We start from the raw sequence: 12,722 nt of genomic DNA, 5'->3' as shown, positions 1-12,722 counted from the left end.
CATGCAAACCTATGACTTTTTATCATATTTAGAACGACATGCAAACCTATGACTTTTTCATCGTATTTAGAACGACATGCAAACCTATGACTTTTTATCATATTTAGAACGACATGCAAACCTATGACTCTTTATAATTTTTAGAACGACATGCAAACCTATGACTTTTTATCATATTTAGAACGACATGCTAACCTATGACTTTTTATCATATTTAGAACGACATGCTAACCTATGACTCTTTATAATTTTTAGAACGACATGCAAACCTATGACTTTTTATCATATTTAGAACGACATGCAAACCTATGACTCTTTATAATTTTTAGAACGACATGCAAACCTATGACTTTTTCATCGTATTTAGAACGACATGCTAACCTATGACTTTTTCATCGTATTTAGAACGACATGCTAACCTATGACTTTTTCATCGTATTTAGAACGACATGCAAACCTATGACTTTTTATCATATTTAGAACGACATGCTAACCTATGACTTTTTCATCGTATTTAGAACGACATGCAAACCTATGACTTTTTATCATATTTAGAACGACATGCAAACCTATGATCTTTATAATTTTTAGAACGACATGCAAACCTATGACTTTTTCATCGTATTTAGAACGACATGCAAACCTATGACTTTTTCATCGTATTTAGAACGACATGCAAACCTATGACTTTTTATCATATTTAGAACGACATGCAAACCTATGACTTTTTCATCGTATTTAGAACGACATGCAAACCTATGACTTTTTATCATATTTAGAACGACATGCAAACCTATGACTTTTTATCATATTTAGAACGACATGCAAACCTATGACTCTTTATAATTTTTAGAACGACATGCAAACCTATGACTTTTTCATCGTATTTAGAACGACATGCAAACCTATGACTTTTTATCATATTTAGAACGACATGCTAACCTATGACTTTTTATCATATTTAGAACGACATGCTAACCTATGACTCTTTATAATTTTTAGAACGACATGCAAACCTATGACTTTTTATCATATTTAGAACGACATGCTAACCTATGACTCTTTATAATTTTTAGAACGACATGCAAACCTATGACTTTTTATCATATTTAGAACGACATGCAAACCTATGACTCTTTATAATTTTTAGAACGACATGCAAACCTATGACTTTTTCATCGTATTTAGAACGACATGCAAACCTATGACTTTTTATCATATTTAGAACGACATGCAAACCTATGACTTTTTCATCGTATTTAGAACGACATGCAAACCTATGACTTTTTATCATATTTAGAACGACATGCAAACCTATGACTCTTTATAATTTTTAGAACGACATGCAAACCTATGACTTTTTCATCGTATTTAGAACGACATGCAAACCTATGACTTTTTATCATATTTAGAACGACATGCAAACCTATGACTTTTTATCATATTTAGAACGACATGCAAACCTATGACTTTTTCATCGTATTTAGAACGACATGCAAACCTATGACTTTTTATCATATTTAGAACGACATGCAAACCTATGACTCTTTATAATTTTTAGAACGACATGCAAACCTATGACTTTTTCATCGTATTTAGAACGACATGCAAACCTATGACTTTTTATCATATTTAGAACGACATGCTAACCTATGACTCTTTATAATTTTTAGAACGACATGCAAACCTATGACTTTTTCATCGTATTTAGAACGACATGCAAACCTATGACTTTTTCATCGTATTTAGAACGACATGCAAACCTATGACTTTTTATCATATTTAGAACGACATGCAAACCTATGACTTTTTCATCGTATTTAGAACGACATGCAAACCTATGACTTTTTATCATATTTAGAACGACATGCAAACCTATGATCTTTATAATTTTTAGAACGACGTGCAAACCTATGACTTTTTCATCGTATTTAGAACGACATGCAAACCTATGACTTTTTATCATATTTAGAACGACATGCAAACCTATGACTTTTTCATCGTATTTAGAACGACATGCAAACCTATGACTTTTTATCATATTTAGAACGACATGCAAACCTATGACTCTTTATAATTTTTAGAACGACATGCAAACCTATGACTTTTTCATCGTATTTAGAACGACATGCAAACCTATGACTTTTTATCATATTTAGAACGACATGCTAACCTATGACTTTTTATCATATTTAGAACGACATGCTAACCTATGACTCTTTATAATTTTTAGAACGACATGCAAACCTATGACTCTTTATAATTTTTAGAACGACATGCAAACCTATGACTTTTTCATCGTATTTAGAACGACATGCTAACCTATGACTTTTTCATCGTATTTAGAACGACATGCTAACCTATGACTTTTTATCATATTTAGAACGACATGCTAACCTATGACTCTTTATAATTTTTAGAACGACATGCAAACCTATGACTTTTTCATCGTATTTAGAACGACATGCAAACCTATGACTCTTTATAATTTTTAGAACGACATGCAAACCTATGACTTTTTCATCGTATTTAGAACGACATGCTAACCTGACTTTTTCATCGTATTTAGAACGACATGCAAACCTATGACTCTTTATAATTTTTAGAACGACATGCAAACCTATGACTTTTTCATCGTATTTAGAACGACATGCAAACCTATGACTTTTTCATCGTATTTAGAACGACATGCAAACCTATGACTTTTTCATCGTATTTAGAACGACATGCAAACCTATGACTTTTTATCATATTTAGAACGACATGCAAACCTATGACTTTTTCATCGTATTTAGAACGACATGCTAACCTGACTTTTTCATCGTATTTAGAACGACATGCAAACCTATGACTTTTTATCATATTTAGAACGACATGCTAACCTATGACTTTTTATCATATTTAGAACGACATGCTAACCTATGACTCTTTATAATTTTTAGAACGACATGCAAACCTATGACTTTTTATCATATTTAGAACGACATGCAAACCTATGACTCTTTATAATTTTTAGAACGACATGCAAACCTATGACTTTTTCATCGTATTTAGAACGACATGCTAACCTATGACTTTTTCATCGTATTTAGAACGACATGCTAACCTATGACTTTTTCATCGTATTTAGAACGACATGCTAACCTATGACTTTTTCATCGTATTTAGAACGACATGCAAACCTATGACTCTTTATAATTTTTAGAACGACATGCAAACCTATGACTTTTTCATCGTATTTAGAACGACATGCTAACCTGACTTTTTCATCGTATTTAGAACGACATGCAAACCTATGACTCTTTATAATTTTTAGAACGACATGCAAACCTATGACTTTTTCATCGTATTTAGAACGACATGCAAACCTATGACTTTTTCATCGTATTTAGAACGACATGCAAACCTATGACTTTTTCATCGTATTTAGAACGACATGCAAACCTATGACTTTTTATCATATTTAGAACGACATGCTAACCTATGACTTTTTATCATATTTAGAACGACATGCTAACCTATGACTCTTTATAATTTTTAGAACGACATGCAAACCTATGACTTTTTATCATATTTAGAACGACATGCAAACCTATGACTCTTTATAATTTTTAGAACGACATGCAAACCTATGACTTTTTCATCGTATTTAGAACGACATGCTAACCTATGACTTTTTCATCGTATTTAGAACGACATGCTAACCTATGACTTTTTCATCGTATTTAGAACGACATGCTAACCTATGACTTTTTCATCGTATTTAGAACGACATGCAAACCTATGACTCTTTATAATTTTTAGAACGACATGCAAACCTATGACTTTTTCATCGTATTTAGAACGACATGCTAACCTGACTTTTTCATCGTATTTAGAACGACATGCAAACCTATGACTCTTTATAATTTTTAGAACGACATGCAAACCTATGACTTTTTCATCGTATTTAGAACGACATGCAAACCTATGACTTTTTCATCGTATTTAGAACGACATGCAAACCTATGACTTTTTCATCGTATTTAGAACGACATGCAAACCTATGACTTTTTATCATATTTAGAACGACATGCAAACCTATGACTTTTTCATCGTATTTAGAACGACATGCAAACCTATGACTTTTATCATATTTAGAACGACATGCAAACCTATGATCTTTATAATTTTTAGAACGACATGCAAACCTATGACTTTTTCATCGTATTTAGAACGACATGCTAACCTATGACTTTTTCATCGTATTTAGAACGACATGCTAACCTATGACTTTTTCATCGTATTTAGAACGACATGCTAACCTATGACTTTTTATCATATTTAGAACGACATGCTAACCTATGACTCTTTATAATTTTTAGAACGACATGCAAACCTATGACTTTTTCATCGTATTTAGAACGACATGCAAACCTATGACTTTTTCATCGTATTTAGAACGACATGCAAACCTATGACTTTTTATCATATTTAGAACGACATGCAAACCTATGACTTTTTCATCGTATTTAGAACGACATGCAAACCTATGACTTTTTCATCGTATTTAGAACGACATGCTAACCTATGACTTTTTCATCGTATTTAGAACGACATGCTAACCTATGACTTTTTCATCGTATTTAGAACGACATGCTAACCTATGACTTTTTCATCGTATTTAGAACGACATGCAAACCTATGACTTTTTATCATATTTAGAACGACATGCTAACCTATGACTTTTTCATCGTATTTAGAACGACATGCAAACCTATGACTTTTTATCATATTTAGAACGACATGCAAACCTATGACTTTTTCATCGTATTTAGAACGACATGCAAACCTATGACTTTTTATCATATTTAGAACGACATGCAAACCTATGACTTTTTATCATATTTAGAACGACATGCAAACCTATGACTTTTTCATCGTATTTAGAACGACATGCAAACCTATGACTTTTTATCATATTTAGAACGACATGCTAACCTATGACTTTTTATCATATTTAGAACGACATGCTAACCTATGACTCTTTATAATTTTTAGAACGACATGCAAACCTATGACTTTTTATCATATTTAGAACGACATGCTAACCTATGACTCTTTATAATTTTTAGAACGACATGCAAACCTATGACTTTTTATCATATTTAGAACGACATGCAAACCTATGACTCTTTATAATTTTTAGAACGACATGCAAACCTATGACTTTTTCATCGTATTTAGAACGACATGCAAACCTATGACTTTTTATCATATTTAGAACGACATGCAAACCTATGACTCTTTATAATTTTTAGAACGACATGCAAACCTATGACTTTTTCATCGTATTTAGAACGACATGCTAACCTATGACTTTTTCATCATATTTAGAACAACATGCTAACCTATGACTTTTTATCATATTTAGAACGACATGCTAACCTATGACTCTTTATAATTTTTAGAACGACATGCAAACCTATGACTTTTTCATCGTATTTAGAACGACATGCTAACCTGACTTTTTCATCGTATTTAGAACGACATGCTAACCTGACTTTTTCATCGTATTTAGAACGACATGCTAACCTATGACTCTTTATAATTTTTAGAACGACATGCAAACCTATGACTTTTTCATCGTATTTAGAACGACATGCTAACCTGACTTTTTCATCGTATTTAGAACGACATGCTAACCTGACTTTTTCATCGTATTTAGAACGACATGCAAACCTATGACTCTTTATAATTTTTAGAACGACATGCAAACCTATGACTTTTTCATCGTATTTAGAACGACATGCTTTTCTAACTTTTACCTTTCAACACATTGTGCGAGTGAGGTTGTTTGACGTGTACTTAGTCCTTCACATCTCTCGACCTGGAAGGTAAACAATGAAAACCAGCAACACACGACACCAGTCGATTATTCACTTCACATCAATTATTCATTTAATCTCCAAAGGGTTGCACTGACTTTGTCTTTGTTACACACTGCACACAGTTACACAATAAAACACCTCGCAACGTACAGGGTCGTGCAACATCGAGTCTGGCGTCCAGCACTGCGCACAGTCTTCATGTAGAGGCCGTTCGGACCAGGGGGCGTGGTCACTAATGTGGTTTATGGTCATGTGTCTTTTGAGCTCTGGTCCAAAATCTCTTTTCTCCACTTGAAGAAAAAAAGTTTTTAAATAAAGTTGATTATACTCAGATGCTTTAAAAAGATAAACAACCGTGAAATGTTTTGGTTAAAATATCATTGAGCACTTTGCTTTTATCCTGGTATTGGCTTCCGGTCCATTTCTAACAATAAAAATATTAATAAATTCAAAGCAATTCAACAAAAGCTGTACATGACATCACTCTTTTTGGTGTAGTCGTCTCTTGTGACGCTGAAGAACTTGTACGATTTGAAAGGCAGTGCTGTGGGATGACAATCATATTGGTGTTATATGGGAGGGGTCGCTGTGGGAGTAAATGTACAACCACTGATGTAAGAAACATTTATCATTCTTTTACACTTGGTTAGATATAATACATTTCATCAACACACGTTTGTCCGTATACGTTTTGACATAAATAAAAGATCTTATCATTAAATCAATAAAAAAAACTCTCGTACCCACTCGAAGTCTTAAACACACACGTACAGTAAAATGTCTCCCCCCCCCCCCCCCCCCCCCCCGTAAAGTTTGCTTCTTTGTAAAGTGCAAGGCAAGATACAGTAAACTTTGAAATGTACGACGTACGTCTTTTGCATCTGAAGCTCACTCTCATAATCCACTGAACTCGGTACGAACTTGGCACGACACCACTAAAGCCTCGAAGGTGTAGAGCCGGCACACGATGGACACACTAGCACAATCTGACCAGATCTAAAAAAAAAACTAAATCTACAACGCCTCACAGTAACTCCGCCTCCTCAAGGGTTAGTTTGAATGACAGAAAATCAAGAAGCACAGAAATGATCCCTCATGAGTTTAAACTTCAAAATAACAGACCTGAGTCAAAGTGGATTTCTGATTCATGTGTTGTCTTGATAAAATAATAAGTTTCTGTGGTTACTCTCTGACTCAGGTCTCATGTTGATTAGTTCGTTGCATCCTAACTATTCTAACTTTTAAAATGATACCCTGTAATTCACACTTTTGCTGTATTATCGCAAAATAACTTTTCCTAAATGGCCCTTCCTGTAAAACCTGGGTGTAAATGTTACTCACTTCATGTAGTAATTCAGGCTGCAGCCACATAAACTTAATATGACATATGAAGTCTAATAACTCGCTTGAAAACATGGACGTTCATCTGTTTTTCTTTGCTGAATAATACGCTTCTCCAGTGTTCTCCTGCAATAATCTGGAGCAGATAATAAAATATTTAAATTGCACAAATGCCACTGGTCGGAACACTCAGGCTAAAGATCTGTGATGATGAGGCGACTGAGTTCACATGCAGGGACACACAACAGCAGGAATTGGCTTCATGTATATGCACAGTGGCCGAGTTTGTCAGAAGGCGAAGCAGCAAAGCTTCACACGTCACCATTGGGAAAATAAGATATACTAAAAAATATATATATATATATATTTGATGTTGATAATAGCTTTTAACCACAGACAAGGCAAAAATCAAATATCCACTGACTCTTATTCTTATATTACATTTACAATCAAGAGTATGGCAAAGTAAGAAATATGCTTCCTCAGCGTAAACTGTCAAAAAACATCGAACCTATCGAGTCATTTTTAAAACGTGATAATAACCGAGCGACGTACCGAACTTTAAGATCCCTCGATCGGATCTTTTCAAAAGGCTGAAACACGGATGAAATGACTTGAGAACGTTTTCCTCTGCAGCCTCGGACCACACAAGTCACACAACAGCTTATCAGGAACCACGACAATAGAACCTTTGTGAAATCATATGCGAGTTATCATTAAACGTTATAATCTCCAGGTTAATACGAGTCCACACGAAGTACATTCCTCAGTATATATTTTTTTGCAACATTTAAGATATTCTCCAGTTCAGTAGACGTTAAGGTTGAGATGTTTGTTCATGTTGTTGATTTGTCGCAGTTCTCACGGCAGCAGCGACGAGAAATAAATACTCTTAGAAAGTCTGAAGGAAACAAAAAGGATTTTCAGAAGTTCAGAAACAAAACAACTGAAGCTAAAGAGGAAAAAACTGAACGATTGCAATAATAGATAAAACAAGATGGCTGCACTCAACATGCAAGGAGAGCGCCACGTAAACACGTTGGCGACGTTGTTCCACGCCTCCCTCATCCCGTCGGACTCGCTGTTGGCCACGCCCACTCGGCGGCCGGAGCAGGTAAACAGAACCAAAACGCCGATGGTGAAGCGATGCAAAGCCAAGCCCCCTTCAAACTAATTCAAACAACAGGAAGAAGATTCCTCCCTGTTTCAAAAAAGGACGAAGTAGTAACACAGGGAGGAAACAGCGTAAAAAGTTGGAAGATGGTTTTCCTTCCTCACTCCTCCCCCCTGGTGGTCCGGGTGACGGTAAAGCTCCTCACGCAGGACTTCAGTTTCCTGAGGAATCGGCCTCAGCGACACCTTTGATTTCCCAAGTTCCTGCCAGACAGAGAAAGTAAATTAATTTACAAACAACAGATAACTATGCTTCCAATGTCTCCTCGCTGATTATTGATGATTCATTGGCCAATATCTTGTTCCTTGGCAGAGCAGCAGCGGCTTTTACAACTGAAGAAAACACAATGAATAAGAAGGAAATAAAGAAACTAGATGTTAGAAGCAAGGACGTTCTTTGAAAACTGATTTTCTTTTGCGTTTAAAAGGTCTTACAGCTGGTTCCTCGTTTCCTGTGTTGCATGACAGTTAATGACAGATTTTCTCAGACGGTCGAGCATCGTACACGAGATGAAGTTTCACCTGAGAGAGAACTGTTGGACTTCTGCTTGTGGAGCTTCTCTCTGTCCTTCTTCACCTTGGGGATGATCTTCAGCTTCAAGCTGCTGCCGCCGCTCTTACTGCTCCTCACCGAGTCCTGTGAAAGACGCACAGATGGTGAATACGGAGGCCGGGATATGTTCACACTTTGAGAGGCAGTGCTGCGATCGGCTGCTACCTCCTCCGAGCACTGCATGAGCGGACAGATCCAGTGGATGTCGTCCAGCTTGTGGAGTTCGGCACTGAGGCTGTTGAGGGTCGCCCGGAGCTCCTCTTCCTCTGGAGACTCCGACTGACGAGGAGGAGAAAGGATGTGATGAAAAGAAAGTTTAGAGGCATGAGATTAAAAAGAAAGCATCATATCTGAAAATACAAAAACTCGGACATCTGCTGGGTTTTAGTGTCGTCTCAAGATGAAGGACACTTAACACCCAAAGAATCAAACAGCTGGAAGCAGTTTGGGGCATATTGCAAATCTTTCAAACTAGAACTTATTTGCATGTTGTGCTTATACAAATTCTGTGTGCTGCTTTATTTATCTAATCATTTAATCTCAATCAGTCACGACCTGAAGACACATCAGAGGATGTTCTACCCGAATAATTAAGTCTGCAGAGTAACACAGGAAATTTGTTGGAGGCAGCAATTTCACGTCAGGGTTTGAAAAAGCATTTTCATTTCATCTCCTGTTCAGAAGGTGAACTCCCTCACAGGCTCAATGAAGCTACAGCAGCACAAACACAGAAACCACCCGAGAGAAGACGAGGAGATGAAGAGTTGTACCAGTAGTTTCCCGTCGAGCAGCATCCTGGTCTCGGCCTGAAGAACTTTACTGATGTTCACGATCTCCACCGCCGTGCTGCGACTCAGACACTGAGGAGAAACCAGGACATTTCATCACAAGACGCTCAGCAATAAAATGTGCTTTCAATTATGTTTTGATATCGTTTTACCTTTGCACTTTATCATTAACAACAGTTTATGACTTATAGATCCAAACTGCACGATTTGTGAAGCACTGGATTTTACAGTTGTTGTGAAAAGGATTAAATAAGAATGTCATGGTTATATAGTTCTCCTTTAAATAAATAGATTAATTAATTTTGATAATGGATTAATTAGTCGTGTAATTATCTTTCTAATTATACATTTTGAACTCTGCCGTGTCCTTGAAGCCACTGATGGGATCCAGAATTAACCGCCTATAAACGGACATGAGACCCGCTGGGGTTTTCTCAAACTCTGCGAGCTTCACTTCTCTGCTTCGTGGCATCAAACCGGCCATCTGTCCGTCCCTCTGTCCCTCTCGCTGTCTTACCTCCGGGCTGGACACTTTGGCCTCGGTGAGCACGAGGGCGGTGGCGTTGACGGCGTGAGCCAGCTCCTGCTCCACCAGCTTGTGGGTCTTGGCCGCCTCGCGGATCCTGCGGGGAACGAGGGAGCAGATCACGGACTTGAGAGATGTGGTTATTATTTCTGAGAGGAAGTAATTATGGGGATTATTCCAACGAGTGTCGATGGAGCAAACGTCTGGTTCCTTCATCTGTTTGTGTTTGAAGATATTCAGAAAACCACGTTTATACTTTCTGTATCACTTCAATCTTGTTCAAGTTGTTTTAAGGAAATGTCGGAAGGTGGAAATTACACCGTGTCTGCTTTTTATTGAGCTGGAAAATTCCCCACTTCCCTTTATGAATATTTCTCAACTTCGGAGACGAGTTTATAAATGTGATTAAAATATTTATCATCGTAAAAAGACAGAATCGGGCTTCGCAGAGGAACACAAACGGTTCATCGGTGCAGCAGGAGACAAATAAGAAAAGCTGATCGCAGCGGAGTGAAGTAATTACTCTCTCGACAATTAAAGCATCTTAACACACGAGAAAAAATGGAGCAGATCAAACAGGAAGGTTGTTGTTATGTACAAGTAAACTACTGTAATACTGTGTTCAGCTGCCTCTCACTTGTTGATGAGCGTGTCGGCCACGATGCCGAGCTGCTGGACCTGAGCGCACTCCTCGTCGGTCAGGTACTCCATGGACTGCTGGGAGTTGAGTCGGGGCCGGGAGGCGCGGTAGCTGTCGAACTTCCTCTTGTCCTCCCACGACTTCAGCGTGCTCTCGAACGCCTGAACGTGACGGAGAAGACGCAGAAGTTTCAGGAATATAATTCATAGATCTTGATTGATGAGCTCTAATTAAAGACGTTCTAGTTTTCCATGATGGAAACTCGTCTCCTCGAGTTGGTGCCTGGAAGAAGAGGAAGCAGCTGAGGTCACGAGGCTCCTGACGCCTGAGTCCAGATGATTCTTCACATATTGTGTTTGTGCAGAAATAAGAAACGATTACAGAAGAGATCTGGACTGAGATACAAGAGAATAAACAACGTTTTTATCTGTAGAACTGAGGGAAATAAAGAAAAATCATTTAGTTGAACCGCTTGTGGACTGTCGCCGTTTGAGCCTCTCCTCTCCATGCTTCAGGAGGGAAACCATGGAAACAAACCGAGCTCGGCTCAAGAGAGCTCTCAGAGGTTCGAGCGGTGAGAAGAGAGAACAAACAGGAGCTCAGAGCGGATCTTCAGCTGCAGTATTTATGAAAGGAGGAGAATCTCAAGGCCAGAGCTGTGGGTTTTAATGTATAACAGAAATATACACACCCACAAACCAGGTTGTTTTTATTGAGTATAAAACGTCTTACCCTGTCTCTTGTGAGCATCTGTGCCCGGTTCTTGTGGACGATCTTGACGATGCCGGGCGGCTGGATCCACGCTTCTCCGTCCACCTGCACCGGGACGCCCTCCTCCCCCAGGATGGTGATCTTCACCTGACGGCACTGAGACGCAACAGAGCACAAGACAACAGCTGTCAGACGAGGAGTTGTTTTAAAACCAGATGTTGTCACTGCTCGACCTCCTGCAGGGAACAGTTCCTTCAATCCTGTGAAACACGCGGATTTAAAGATACGATTAAAAACACCGTGTCTCAGAACATGTTGATTCTACACTTATCTCCATCAACCAGGAGTAGATCTGTTCAACAGGGTGATGTGACTCTCGATTTATTATTTGAACTGTGGATATTCCCATTTTTCACGTTGTCAGGGGGAGGAGCTTGTGCAACCTTGTGACAGTTGATCCTAAAGGTGAGTTTAACATGTGTGTGTGTGTGTGTTACCTGTGCGATGCGGTGGTGCTGCAGGTTGATGACTCGGGACATGGCCATCTGCATGCTGCCGAACACGGCCACCACCTCCAGCTTCTTGTCGTCGAACGACGGCGCCCCGAAGTTCTGAGGAGGAGACGAGAGAACAGGGCGTCAGTGGAGTTTCTCTGGATGTGGATGAACGAGTCGGACATGTTTGTTCGTTCCTCACATTATCCTCCTTGGTGCCGCCCCAGAAGTTGATGCCGCCTGCGTAGCTGGGGATGTTGAGCACGGCGAGGCCCTGCAGGCTCGGCAGAGGCACGGGAACGCCGTCGCACTGAGAGACACGAGAGGAAGTGAGACCCGGAAGAGAGAAGTTTGTTTTTCCACAACAGAAGCAGCGACTTTCTGTTCCTCATTCTTCAGGAGATATAAATACATGTGTGTCTCTCACCTCCAGCTGAACTCGCTGCTCCAGGTTCTTGTACGTCTTCTGCACCAGCTCTTTGGTTCCCAGGACTCCGTACCACATCATGTTTTTTGTGCGGCTGCTGCAGGAGGAGACGGGACGGAGAAACCAATCAGCGGGGTTTCTAACTTCATCACATTAGAACTTTAAATGGACGTAAACTGGTTTGAGGAGCAAAGTCGAA

At 38.6% G+C, this 12,722-nt stretch overlaps 1 protein-coding gene across 2 annotated transcripts in view; it reads right to left on the bottom strand.

Moving 5' to 3' along the window:
• Positions 1 to 6,671: 6,671 nt before the first annotated feature.
• Positions 6,672 to 12,722, bottom strand: part of si:dkey-172j4.3 (diacylglycerol kinase eta) — a 42,931-nt gene continuing 36,880 nt past the window's right edge. For both annotated transcript variants that reach the window (XM_034568662.1, XM_034568663.1), the window contains 10 exons: positions 12,524 to 12,620; positions 12,299 to 12,406; positions 12,100 to 12,213; positions 11,624 to 11,758; positions 10,889 to 11,052; positions 10,243 to 10,348; positions 9,708 to 9,797; positions 9,103 to 9,216; positions 8,907 to 9,021; positions 6,672 to 8,588 (listed from right to left, as the gene is read on the bottom strand). In XM_034568662.1, the coding sequence (XP_034424553.1) occupies positions 8,539 to 8,588; positions 8,907 to 9,021; positions 9,103 to 9,216; positions 9,708 to 9,797; positions 10,243 to 10,348; positions 10,889 to 11,052; positions 11,624 to 11,758; positions 12,100 to 12,213; positions 12,299 to 12,406; positions 12,524 to 12,620 (1,093 nt within the window). In that variant the 3' untranslated portion in view covers positions 6,672 to 8,538. The remainder of the gene's footprint in view (positions 8,589 to 8,906; positions 9,022 to 9,102; positions 9,217 to 9,707; positions 9,798 to 10,242; positions 10,349 to 10,888; positions 11,053 to 11,623; positions 11,759 to 12,099; positions 12,214 to 12,298; positions 12,407 to 12,523; positions 12,621 to 12,722) is intronic.

The sequence above is a fragment of the Hippoglossus hippoglossus genome, chromosome 18 (genome assembly GCF_009819705.1).
Source record: "Hippoglossus hippoglossus isolate fHipHip1 chromosome 18, fHipHip1.pri, whole genome shotgun sequence".
Taxonomy (NCBI): Eukaryota; Metazoa; Chordata; class Actinopteri; order Pleuronectiformes; family Pleuronectidae; genus Hippoglossus; species Hippoglossus hippoglossus.
Note: the sequence above shows the minus strand (reverse complement) of the source record. Positions and strands in the feature narration are given on the sequence as shown.